This window comes from Acanthochromis polyacanthus, chromosome 1, assembly GCF_021347895.1.
Source record: "Acanthochromis polyacanthus isolate Apoly-LR-REF ecotype Palm Island chromosome 1, KAUST_Apoly_ChrSc, whole genome shotgun sequence".
NCBI lineage: Eukaryota > Metazoa > Chordata > Actinopteri > Pomacentridae > Acanthochromis > Acanthochromis polyacanthus.
The window spans coordinates 17,647,958-17,660,950 of NC_067113.1; the positions used below are offsets into that span (position 1 = coordinate 17,647,958).

The 12,993-nt window shown below is 39.8% G+C and overlaps 2 protein-coding genes across 2 annotated transcripts; both read left to right on the forward strand.

Moving 5' to 3' along the window:
- Positions 1-753: 753 nt before the first annotated feature.
- Positions 754-5,021, forward strand: fcf1 (FCF1 rRNA-processing protein). The gene is made up of 8 exons (XM_022212472.2): positions 754-860; positions 1,344-1,408; positions 3,062-3,133; positions 3,220-3,368; positions 3,509-3,581; positions 3,689-3,776; positions 4,579-4,673; positions 4,757-5,021. Exons 1-8 carry the CDS (start codon positions 858-860, stop codon positions 4,803-4,805), a joined length of 594 nt encoding a protein of 197 aa, XP_022068164.1. The 5' UTR covers positions 754-857; the 3' UTR covers positions 4,806-5,021.
- Positions 5,022-6,443: 1,422 nt separating this feature from the next.
- vash1 (vasohibin 1) lies at positions 6,444-11,714 on the forward strand. Its single transcript, XM_022212464.2, has 7 exons — positions 6,444-7,428; positions 7,812-7,900; positions 8,223-8,279; positions 8,602-8,676; positions 9,043-9,424; positions 10,027-10,136; positions 10,332-11,714. The coding sequence occupies exons 1-7, from the start codon at positions 7,207-7,209 to the stop codon at positions 10,402-10,404; spliced, it is 1,008 nt and encodes a 335-aa protein (XP_022068156.1). The 5' UTR covers positions 6,444-7,206; the 3' UTR covers positions 10,405-11,714.
- Positions 11,715-12,993: the final 1,279 nt, after the last annotated feature.

Consider the following 12,993-nt stretch of genomic DNA (forward strand, 5'->3'; position numbering starts at 1 on the left):
AGAAGTGTGGAGAATAACATTACATGAAATCCACAGCACTGAAAAATGTATGAGCAGTTTGGCTAAAGAATGATCATAAAACTCTCACCAGGATGTGTTTAGCTAAAACAAACTCAGATTCTAGGTCAATCACAATCTAATTACAACCTAAATCCTACCCAACAACAACAGTCCAGTCGGTGGTGATGGTGCTGATAATGATGAGATGCCTGAGCTCGCTAGCTCTGGTGTCAAAACGTTTCCAAATGTCATCCGCTGCTACTCTCATACACAAGATAGCTAACTAAATAGCATACCCAACGATAGCCTCAGTAAAGTTAGCCTCACAGTTACTTTAGAGACTTTTAAAAACACAAAATGCAGACAGCAGAAAATATACGGGTTAACTGCAATATCATCAGTTCTCGCTGGTCTATTGACACCTGGAGTGCTAGGTAACGCTGGAGGCTAATGGTAACAACCGTTAGCATTGTACTGGCAAAATGCTACAGTAGCATTCGCTGACTAACAAGACAACACAATGCTAATAGCTAGCTAGCTTAGCCAACAGTATTAGCGTCATATCAGAAAGCTCGTCGCCAACCCGTCGTGATAATCCACACTCACACCGCGACACGTCGATAAAACACCGTTTGCAATAGCACCACTACACAAAAGCAACACTCTGCAAATGCAAAACTGTAATTTATCCATGCACTGAAATACTGCAACTACCTTCGGCTGTGAGGCATTAGCATAGCAACCGGAAAATGCGCAGAACAGACGTCGATTGTTGATTACGTCTTCATGTCGATGCACGAGGGGAGAGGTAGCAAGTTTTACTGAGCTAGTTGGAGCTCTGGACTGTAATTTAAATCATGGTATGTATCTTTTTAACTGTATTACAATTACAAACTACTACTACTACTAGTATTGTCCCTCAAATGTAGTAATTTGCGTTGAAGCTTTTGGCAGGCATGCTACTGAACTAAGTTAACTATAGCTAGCTTAGCTGCTAACAGCAGTTACCTGCTACACGTATTGTTCCGAAGTTAGTTAGTAATTAAATCATTTATATGTTCCAGTCTAGTGATATTGGTGGCGCGATTATATCTAAATTCAGTCTCCAATTGTCTTCCAAAAATGTACCACAGTGAATGTAGCCTGAGTTTGGATTTAAGTGTGTCGTGTTCAGCTAATCAATTCATTGTCTGTTGTGTAAATGATGCGTATTTCGCAACTGCATCTGTGCTGGCTTTAAGTTCAGTTGTGTTTTTCTACTCCCACTTTATATCAAAATACAGTATTTGTTGTAATCGTTTGGTCTTAACTAATTTCTGTGTGTTCTAACTTTTTCAATCCAGGGGAAGCAGAAAACAAAACAGTTTGCAGCAATGAAGAGAATGATTAGTTTGAAAGACCACAGAATGTAAGTTTTAATAATTACTTGATGCTTTCCTGTCAAAGTAACTTCTGGTTTAAGCAGCTTCTTCATTAACTCTGTTCAAGGCCTAGTTGCTCAGAAAGTTTAATTTGAATCAGAGTGATCCAAATTTGGAAATCCTTTGTTTTGCAAACCAGCAATCAGGTAGTTCAACACACTTCTGTTCCAGTTTTTCAAAAGCCCTTTTCAGACCTAGAGTACATAGCATTTGTCAGTCTGTAAAAATGGCGATCTGTTATTCAGACATGGGTCACTTTTCACTTAATGTTTCTTACTATTCACATCAAGTCATCTATAATACATAATAATGTAAAAAGAAACAAAAGACTAAATCTAAGCTAAGCCTATTCAACTTCCCAGATTGCTATTAGGCTTATTTATTTATGATTTCCTCATCCCAAAGATCCTGTTCATATGTGATGATAATCTAACCACTACTTTGCTAGCAGTAAAATCAGCCTCAATGCATCAAATGATCTAACTGCAATTTATGAACTGTGATAGTGTGACAGCTCACCTATCTGAAGTGAAGAAAGCTACATAGTGTGACTTGTTTAATCATGGCAGGTTCTGTCTCCCTGTTTGAAACAATTTAAAACTTTTTTAATGAAGTTATGGACCCTGTTGGTCTATTGTTCCGTGTGTAAATGTTAGCAGCTGTCTTCATTTGGAGATGCTCATAACGATCTTGCTGCAGTCAAGTAAACCGTTACTTCACGTTCACGCCACAGTGCTGTTGCTAGTGCATGCTTTTCATTTATATGCAATGCTGAAAGTGATATGGAAATTGTACCGGGTCTGAATAATATGATTATTACCGTTACAGAAAAGTGACCTCGATGTTCATTTAGACATTAAGCCAACATGTTTAGTTGTTGTAGATTAATAGAAAAGAGCAGAGGTCTGTAACAGGTTTTATAGTGGAAAAAAGATAAATATAGTAATAAATGTAGAATGTCCAGTGTTCTTCTTCATTTGTGAGACTAGCTTTTGAAGCTCTGCTTATAGGAGACAAGTTCAGTTAATATACAGTGATATATAAAAAGTATATTATTATTATTTTAAAGGCCTAATAGTTAGCTAACTTTATCACTGTAATAAACAAGTGCAAAATATAAATTAATGCGTAAATATAGTACATACTACAAAAGTTTCATGTCATTTTGTTAATGAAGTCCACCCTAAATCCATCTGCTAGGCTCAGGGATAATCCTTTATTTATTTATTTATTTATTTTTGCATCATTTTTAACAACACATACAGAATATTTAATCCAGTCTATTTAATCAATAGACAGCTGGGCTCCAGCGCACTCAGCAGGTCAGACTGCTCACTCAGACTCCAACATCTGAGATAACAGACCATAACATACAGAATATATCCAGTGTGTCCGAACAGTGTACTTGGTGGGACCGTCGCAGTGATCCAATCTGATTTCAGAATTAATTAGTTTTTTTCTTTACAACACATTTCAAGATTTGATCCAAACCATTAGCCACAATCTGATCGCATTACTTCTGAACAACTGGGCCACGTTTATGAATCTTTTCTCATAAAAAACCATCAAAACAAAGCACATAGTTATGTGGGAATCTTCCAGGTCTGTGAAAGCACTGTAACATCTTGTTTGTTTTGTAGAAAAGAGAAGGACCGTGCAAAAACAATACAGAAAAAGAAGAAAGATCCCTCCAAGCTGAAGGAGAGAGAAGTGTAAGTTATCAGCACAGCATTTTATATTGGATTCTAAACAGTGGATGACGACTTCTTGACTTGTTTTATTTGATCTCGTTTTGCAGGCAAAAGCATCCATCATGTCTGTTCTTCCAGTATAATACTCAGCTTGGCCCACCGTACCACATTCTGATTGATACCAATTTCATCAACTTCTCCATCAAGGCCAAACTGGACATTGTTCAATCTATGATGGATTGTTTGTATGCTAAATGTAAGCATTACCTCCCAAAGGCACACATGTAGAATAATAAGGTTTTTGTCAACTATTTATTATATACCATTTTCAAATGCTGTTATTTATTCATGAAACAGAAATTCAGATTGTATTTTCCTGACATTTTTCCACTCCAGGCATTCCGTATATCACAGACTGTGTGATGGCTGAGATTGAAAAGCTTGGAATGAAATACAGAGTTGCACTCAGGTACAGTCTGCTGGGTGTAAATCTTTGGAGACATTACCATATTTAATATCTAAACTTTTGTTCCAAAAATTGTGTTTGCCTGTTTCTTGATGTATTGTCTTTTACAGGATAGCCAAGGATCCGCGGTTTGAGCGCCTGCCGTGCACACACAAGGGAACATACGCTGATGACTGTTTGGTCCAAAGGGTGACACAGGTAATAGTCTTTAATGGACAGCTATATTAATACAGAAATATAATTGAGTGTCCATGTTGAATTAATAGTATGCATACTTACCATGCAGATTGTCCGCAGACTCATCAGCTCAGCAGTATATTAAGACTTAAAATGTTGTATCAATAAATCAGACAGAAGCAGAGCTGCAACAATAAATTGATAATCTATTAGTTTGCAAGTATTAAATTAATCTTCAACTATTTTGATGATTGAATAATCAGTTGGAGTTTTCTTTTTAGGGAAAAAATGTCTAAATGCTCGAAATCCAGCTTTTTAGATTTTAATATTTCCTGGTTTCTTTACTGATTTATGACAGTAAATATTAGGACCAGAAAAGCACTGAGAGAGGACAATACTGCGCCAAGGCTGCTCAGTCGTTGTTAGATGCCCGATGGATGAAATCTGTAATAGAAAATGATCTTACGCTGAGCACAGGCGTGTGTTCTGCATGTGTGCGTTATGTACAGATACTGCATCGCGTCACCTAAATAAAAAAAACCAAACAAGACATTTGATGACATCATCTCGGACCTTTTTCACCATTTTCTGATAATTTATTGGCAAAAAAATCATCAATTAATTTAGAAAATAAGTGATAAATTGATCCACAACGAAGTTAGCCTCAGCCTTAAACACAAAGCAGCGACTGTGTTTGATATTACTCCTTGTGAAACCAGTTGCTGTTGTAGAATAGCCACCATTAAATCGGGTAGTTGTATGTCTTTATTTTCTGGTTTTGGTGCTGAAGGGAGATATAAATTACACACAAATATTTCTGCAGCACAAATGCTACATCCTGGCCACTGTGGACAGAGATCTGAAGAGAAGAGTCAGGAAGATACCCGGGGTGCCCATCATGTACATCTCCAACCACAGGTAACATTTTACATTTTTTACTAATATGACAGCTTTTGACATGCTTATTACTGACTTATTGTTTTTTCTGTTACCAAATGCAGGTATAATATTGAACGGATGCCTGATGACTACGGTGCTCCGAGGTTTTAAAAAGCCTGAACCATATCTGGACCTGTACATAGACTGAAGTTTCTTGTTGATAACTGATTTCCTTTTGTGCATATTAAAAATATTGAGTTTAATTTGCTGAAGATGGAGGTGTGTTTGATCAAACTACACATTTCATTGTTTTGTTGCTATGAAAGATTTTGTTACAGTTTGTTCATTGAATTGAATTGAATTGAATAAATGAATCAGTGAAATGCATGTTGTTTTCCCGTTTTTCCAACACTCAGAAATATACTAAGGTATTGGCTGCATAAACTATCTGAATATACAATTGGGACGGAAAAATGAAGTTATTGTAGGTTGCTTCTCCACAGCAATGAATGTTTTCATGTTAGATTTAAACATAATTCAATAATGGTGCGTCTGACTGCTATTTAAAACAACAGTATCTCGAGCCGGGATGTCAAACATGAGCCAAGCATGAGTGTAAAAAATTACAGAGGTGAAAATGAATAATTACTGTAAAAATATTTAAAGACGTTCAACATTGTGCAACATAATGTGAGTCAGCAGCTTCAGTATGACAGAATTTGGTTAGGCTGAACCTTGTTGATGCCCTGCCACAACTTTTATGTAATATTTATTTATAAATTTACAAGGCAGGAAGATAACAGCCTTTTCCTTAATAATTCCCACTTAAGTTTGTATAGTGTGTCAGTTCATGTGGTCAGGATTAGTACACAGATGTGGAAATGAATGTAAAGTTAAAATAATTTCAAAATTTTGACAAGTTGTACAATACTATAATGTTCAGTTCCAGATACCTGCAACTAAATATTTTGTGCCTTTGCTGTGATCAGTAAGTTGTAATACACTTATGATAAACTGAGGCATAATATTGTTAAAATTTCACTTATTTTTCTTAAGACATTTCAGGTTGTTCATAATGTTTTGTAAAAAGATAGCTCATTAATTGTGAACATCTTCAGAATGTGCTTAAAATGAAGGGACAGATTTGGAGTTGTCGTTATACTTCTGTTATGTTCTGATTTTACTAGTCCGGCCCAATTGAGATTGGAATTGAAATTGGATTATATAGTCCTTCCAGGATTCCGCGATCGCGGAATTTCCCGCAGATTTCAAAGCTGTCCGCGGAATATAGGGCGAGGTGCAGAACATTACATTACACACGTCGTTTTCACGGAGAAGCACACTCACATGTAACCAATTAACGGTGAAAACTCCGTCCAAACAACAGCAAGTAACTTAAAACTTGCAACACTTATTAATTAAATGATCGCAGAACATTTAAGTGAAGTGACTTACTTATAAAGTCAGGTAACGCACGGATATACCTGGCTGGGTCGGTCCTGGATAAACGTGCATGCACTCATGTGCAGCGCTCAATTAGGACAAGAAACACGGAATATACATATGGGTATTGCAAATAATTTTCTTAAGAGAATTCTTCCTTCATTATTGCTTTATTTTAGATTTTTTGTAATGCCCGCGGCAAGTCAACTTTCAAGCCGCGGAATCAAGAATTGCTCTCCGAGGAATCAACACTTTTTCTCTGCAGATTCCTGGGGAGTCTAACTATATATGACACCTCTCCTCCAGAGGATCTCCGATGAACGTCTTACGACGAGCACCTAAACGTAGCACTTGTCACTGCTGAGATCATCCGTTCAGCAGGGCGCATGCGCAGTGGACGGAAGTCGGGGTCCGGGGAGTGTCTGAGCGGTTCGTCGGCTTGAATGTTACCCGCAGACACTGGAGCCAAGAAGAGCATCTGCATGAACAATGAACCGGCTGCCTCGGAAGGAAATCATTTGGTGAGACGGACATGAAGTGGACGTGAGAAGATGGGACTGAGGAATGGCTCGATTTGGTGGATTTCTGTGGCGAGAATGACCTCTAACGGTGCAGGGAATTAGGATTTTCTAACACTTTGTTGCCTGGAGAGACAATCCTCACATAGACTGTGACAGCGTTACATTGGCGGGCTGCTGTTTGCTTGTTTATGATCATCCTCAGCGTGGTTATTAAATACAGGCTTCACATCTTCTAGCTTGAATCACCTTAATGTCTTAATTTATTTATTCATTTACATCAATAGCTGATAATTGGCTGGCTTGTAGTCTATTAGATTTCTACCAAAGTGCCAAATACTCACTGGAAAGTCATTCTAGATTTGGAAATATATGATTCTTTATTCACTTGCTTCATCTGGAATTTAATTACAGCAGATCACCCTGAGAATCACTGCTGCACTGACTTTGTTTTTTGATGCCATAATCTGCTTGATGTCATGAGTTGGCCATCTGTTGTGGGGACCTGCTTAAACCTGCAAGCAGATTAACCAGTTAAAGGATCCAAAAGCATCCGTCAGGACATTTCTCGTGCCAGGAGCTGTGTTGGCCCCTCCAGGTGAAGGTGAGGGATGCTGAGGGCCACGGTGGGCTCAGTGGAGGAGAGGGACGAGGAGCAGGAGGATGAGGGTGAAGAAGAGCTGAGGGATGGAGGGGTGCCTTTCTACGTGAACAGGGGGGGCCTCCCGGTGGACGAGGAGACTTGGGAGAGGATGTGGCGCCATGTGGCTCGAATCCACCCCACTGGTGAAGCACTGGGGAAGGAGATCAGGGGGGCCACCGACCTGCCCAAGGTAAACTGGAGGAACTGGAAGCAGAGCACAACAATTTGCTTTTCACATTATAATTCTAAAACTTACACAAAGGCTTAAAACAATTTACACCCATGTGTTGTGGGAAAATATTTGCCCTACTTCCCACATGACACACAGAAAGCCACATCCCTCTCACTGCTTAGTATTTTCCAATATCTTCACAGCACATTTCCATTTTACATTTATCTCAGAGTGGTACATTTTATTCAGTTCTCATGAGAGTGGTTAAAGGGCAGTTAAGATATAGTTGCCATGAGTACTAGTGGATAGAAAACAGAGCACAGAGGTCAAACAAGACTACATTCTCCAGCTGCAATGAATGTTGGGATTGTATACTGGTAATGCAGTTGTTTGTCCCACAGATTCCAGTACCGAGCGTGCCTACATACCAACCTACCACCACTATCCCACAGCGCCTGGAAGCCATACAGAAGTATATCAGGGAATTGCAGTATCCTTTCACCAAGATGGTACACATTTGGTTCTTCTCCAGTGGATGTGAGAGTATGTAATTACAGGATCCCACTGACCCACTGTTAGCAGGCAGATTAATAATATAGGCCAAACAAAACAAATGCAATGTAGGTCACTGTGGTACTATTTTCTATATTAAGCCAAAGCTTGATATCTAGTCAGAGAAGAAATTCATCTATAATTAACCAACAACCTATGAATATCACAAAGCACTTGAAGTTGTTTGTCTCTTCCTCTCAGTGTTTGCAGCAGAGTGCTCTCACATTGTCTCTTGTTGTGACCTTAACCGTGTCTTTCAGGTACAATCACACAGGGACACAGTTTTTTGAGATAAAGAAAAGCCGTCCTCTGACCGCGTAAGCACAGCCTCCTTTAAGTCTGATCATGAGTGATGATGTTTGTTGATTTCTTATGGTTTAGTCAGTGTTACTGGGCACTGGTGCATGTAGATGAGCTGTATCTCTGCTTCACCTCTGGGCTTTGTGAGTAGAAACTAATGTCAATCAGCCTGGAGCCGGCAGCAGACTTGTCCTGACCTCAGTCTATTAGATTTAGTAGAACAGATTTTACTTCCCTGACTCATGAAAAATGTTTAGATTCGACTGCATGAAATGAGGAAGTGTGTGTTTTCGTGTGTCCACTAGTGTACAGTTAACAGTGCTATGCTCTTTTACACAGGTTAATGGACATTGCTAAGGAGATGACCCGCGAAGCTCTGCCAATCAAATGTTTGGAAGCGGTGATCCTGGGGATGTATCTTTGCAGCCACAGAGCACTTAACACTTAATGCACATTGATGTCTTCAGTTTGTGTTGTTGAATGTTCTGCTGCAGTCACCCTAGTAACTGATGGCTTCTTTTTACTCGTGCACTGAGCAGACACGGTTGGCTGATGGAGTGAGAAATGCGTTTTTGGCAGACTTGCCGGGTATTGTCTCACCATATTTGGCTCAAGATATTGTCTAATATAACAGAACAAAACAGAAGGATGCATCACATAAAATCAAAGCAGTAGGCTTGTTTACAGCCAAATCTGCATCGATGTGGTGCTTTTTTGCTATTGATTGAAACATAGGAATTAGAGATCAAATGTCCATTTCCTTGACCCGGCTTGATACAGTTACCTCACCAACAACATGCCCGGTGTGGAGCGCTTCCCCCTCAGCTTTAAGTCTCATTTCTCAGGGAACCACTTCCACCACATTGTGCTGGGAGTTCACAGTGGGGGACGCTTTGGTGCGCTGGGCATGAGCCGAAGGGAGGACCTCATGTTCAAGCCCCTGGAGTTCCGAACGCTGATGGACTTGGTTCAGGAGTTTGAAGGAGCCTACAGGGGCTACTGGCACACCCTACGCAAAGTCAAAATCGGCCAGTACGTGTCTCACGACCCTCACAGTGTGGAGCAGATAGAGTGGAAACACTCCATATTAGATGTGGACAAGCTGACCAAGGAGGAGCTCAGGAAGGAGCTGGAGAGACACACTAGAGACATGAGGCTGAAGGTACAGAGTTTGAACATATGCACAAACATACAGGAGTGAAAAATCTGAAGGATAATATTAGGTAAATATTTGTATTTTATGTTGAAGATATGCGTATTTAACATCTTATTTTCCAACAGAAACAGATACAAGCTGTCATAGCTCTTGCACGAGCAAAGATAATAATAAGAAATATAATTAGCCCTCAGCAGATGGACCGGCCTTTCTAACAGCTTATTAGATTTCCTCTGACATGCCGTGTCTTCATGCGCAGTGACACTGAGCTGATCTGCTGTTTGAGGAGTGATTTCTCTCAAACGACGCTCTCTCATCACCTCTCATGCTAAGATAATGAAGCCTGCCTTGATGCTGAGCCTGGGTGTATAATAAAACTAATGTGATGACTCGACTCTGGCTCTGCACTGCTTCATGCATGGCTGGCTCAATCCGTCAATAGCTGATCTTTTAAACGGAGTGCTCGGCACAATCACATTAAAGACATGGACACATTTCAGCCACTGACACTCTGTGCGGACATGAGCTTTGTTAACTCACCCGTGTGATGTTTTAAAGTGAGTGGATTTCTGATTAAGATGTCCTTTCTTTGTGAACTGTGCATGCAGATAGGAAAGCCTGCACCTCCATCTCCCACCAAAGACAGGAGGAACAGCATGGGTTCACCCCTCAGAGGACCAGGCAGCCCTATACGGAGGATCAGCCGCGTTGAGAGACGGTATGATTAATCACATGCTCTGGATTATTAAGTGCTCACACTGAAAATACAGGCACCGTAGCCGCTTATAGGAAACCTCTGTAGTCACCGGAAAAAATTTGGATGCCTCATGATCTAAGACACAGGAAGGAATTAGTCACAGTTTCCGTATTGTATGAATAAACCGCACTGTCTCCTCTAATGTTTCTGTTGCAGTCCCTCTGGAGAGAAGAAGGTTTTGGAACAGAAATCATCAACAGACATGAATGGATACCAGATTCGTGTCTGAAGAAGAATTTCAGTTTGTGAATTTTAAGGTTCTGCACATTTGTTTCATGGGGCCAGTGATTTATCCTAAGGCTTAATTTTTGTACACATTGGCCTATTCACTGGATGCAATGTTGAATAGGTCACCAGCAACCTCCCAAAACAAATGCCTCATTCAGCTCTCCTATGTTGTTACAGGCTTTTTTTTTTTTGCTGTAGCAGTTACTGTGCATAGTAATTGGTGCTGGCATCGCTCCCGATTTATAGAAAGAGGGAGTGAAAGTGCAGTAATATGTCAACGTTTTTAAACCACTGCAGAGTTGTGCTAACTTAGCACAATGTGAAATATGATTCGTCGCTGACACGGGCCAAAAGTACCACTCAGTGTAAAATGTGCTACTGGACATATCATAGGTCTCCGTGCTGTTCTTGTTTCTAACAGAAGCTCTCAAGGCTCGTCTGCAATCTGTATCGTCGTACTGTAAGTGTGCAAATACATGTCATGTAATATAAACCCACTTAGGCTCTGCTGGGCAACGAATTCTTGTGTAGTGACTAGTTTGCAAACCACTACCCATGTGCCTTTTATGAAGACTTTTTATATCCAGCCGGTTATTCTCATTATTTAGAAAGCAGTGTAATCCCTGCTCTTCCAAATTGCTATTAAAAAAAACACAGTGCAACACAGGCACCCAACACCCAGAGGAGAGCATGTTTGGCATGCTTTTTACTTCCCAGGATTGGATATGGGATTGAATAGATAATATACTGAATTATATAAAAGCATAAGAAGGCATCTGTTGAATGATGAGTCATTCTTGCTGCAAATTATAAAAAAAATTCTCATGAATTTCAACAGTTATTAAGGTGATTAATGGTAAAGCATTTGATGGACCTAGTCTGCATTTAATGTAGACGTAAAATAACAAGAAATCATTTTATTTGTGTGTGTATAACTGCTTTCTATTTACAGTAAATACCTTGTTTTTAACTTTTATTTGTAGCAACCTTATCCAATATTTCACTTGCCTTAAGTGGTATCAAAGCAACCGACTTCCATTTAAGCTAAGATGTAAAGCAGTTTGTTTACAGCACTTTTATCCGCATTTTGTATTTTTTTTAATCGGAATTTCTGTCATTTTATACTACCTTCAGTGTAGGTGACCACCAGTAAACGTTTAGTATTTACCACACACTGTTTTAAATGTTGCTACAGTCAACATTCTTATCTGTACAGTAGGTGTTCATTTTAATTTTAGTGTTCTGTAACACAGTTGTTTTGTACCAAAAGGTTTTCAGGATCACAATAAAGGGTCACTATGATTGCGGCAACATGGTTTTGTTTCATTATTTGTGTTGATATGAGTTGAGAATTAAAATACTTGGTACTTTTTTGAGCACTTCCCAAAAAAATCCCTCAAATGATGTGTTTAACGAGGAGGTACGCTGTAATTAGTTGTCTGGGTGTCGGGCGGGAAGCGGCGCCAGTCTTCTGTCCACCAATACTTCACATTTAGCACAGGGAGTACCTAGCTGAAGGGCAGCTTTTAGCACCAAGGCAGATGATGACGAGAGCAGACTGAAATCTCCAAACACCACCCCTGGTAGGTTTATACAAAGAAGACTCAGTGCCAACAAGTCTATAAAGGGAAGCATGACCCCCAGTGAATGAACACAAACAGTTCAATGTGTTTATCGTTTAGTTTTCATAAAATCTAGCATGATTATTGTCTTCGTTATATTATTTAAGTGTGTCCAGTGTTCGCAGCAGTCATAAAAATGTGTAGTTTCCTGGCTGCATGTGTGCTGTTCTCGTGGTCAGTAATCCTGCTGCTTTATGGATCTTCCCCACAGCACCGTAATCAGCTAATAAGGTTTGATTGCTGCTGCAGTCAAAGAAAAAATGGTAATCAAGGATCTACTTTAACACACAGGTAGATAATAAACCTCTAAGTAGGCTGCATATAAGCTAAATTAAAGTTTGAATGGAGCTCTTCTTTGAATGAAAGTCTGTTATTGTGGCAGTTGCCTTGTTGAATTATGAAGAAAGATAAATCATAAGAAAGATATACAAACATGTATCCTCCCTTCCAGTGGACTCCAAGTGTCAAACATCTTGTCCATCAGTGTGAGATAGTGCAGAAACAGAGGGCATAGTGCCCTATTTGGGGGAAAAAAACCTACTGACCTACTTCATTGTCTCTCATGCATTTGACACCACAGGCGGAACTGAAACACACACAGTCCGATTCTTCTCCAGATTAAAGTTTTTGACTTGTATGTATTTACGTAGCATACTGACACAACTGAGTGTGAGGAATAAGGGAAGGGAGTGAAAGAAGTCCCACTGACAATGAGGAACGTCTTTGCAGACATTCTACAGCCCACATATACAAAAGACTCCCCTCACTGAGCGCCATCATGCATTAACACTCAACTGTATGCATGAATTATTCAGTCATGCATCAACCAGACATACTCACACTCATGCACAATGACAAACTGAGCGCCTCAGTGCAGTGGGATGGGAGGGGTTGAGCCAACATTCAGGTCAGGTCACAATCTCAGCACTAGACCCGGTAAGGATACACAGGGGGAAAAAAAACTAGAC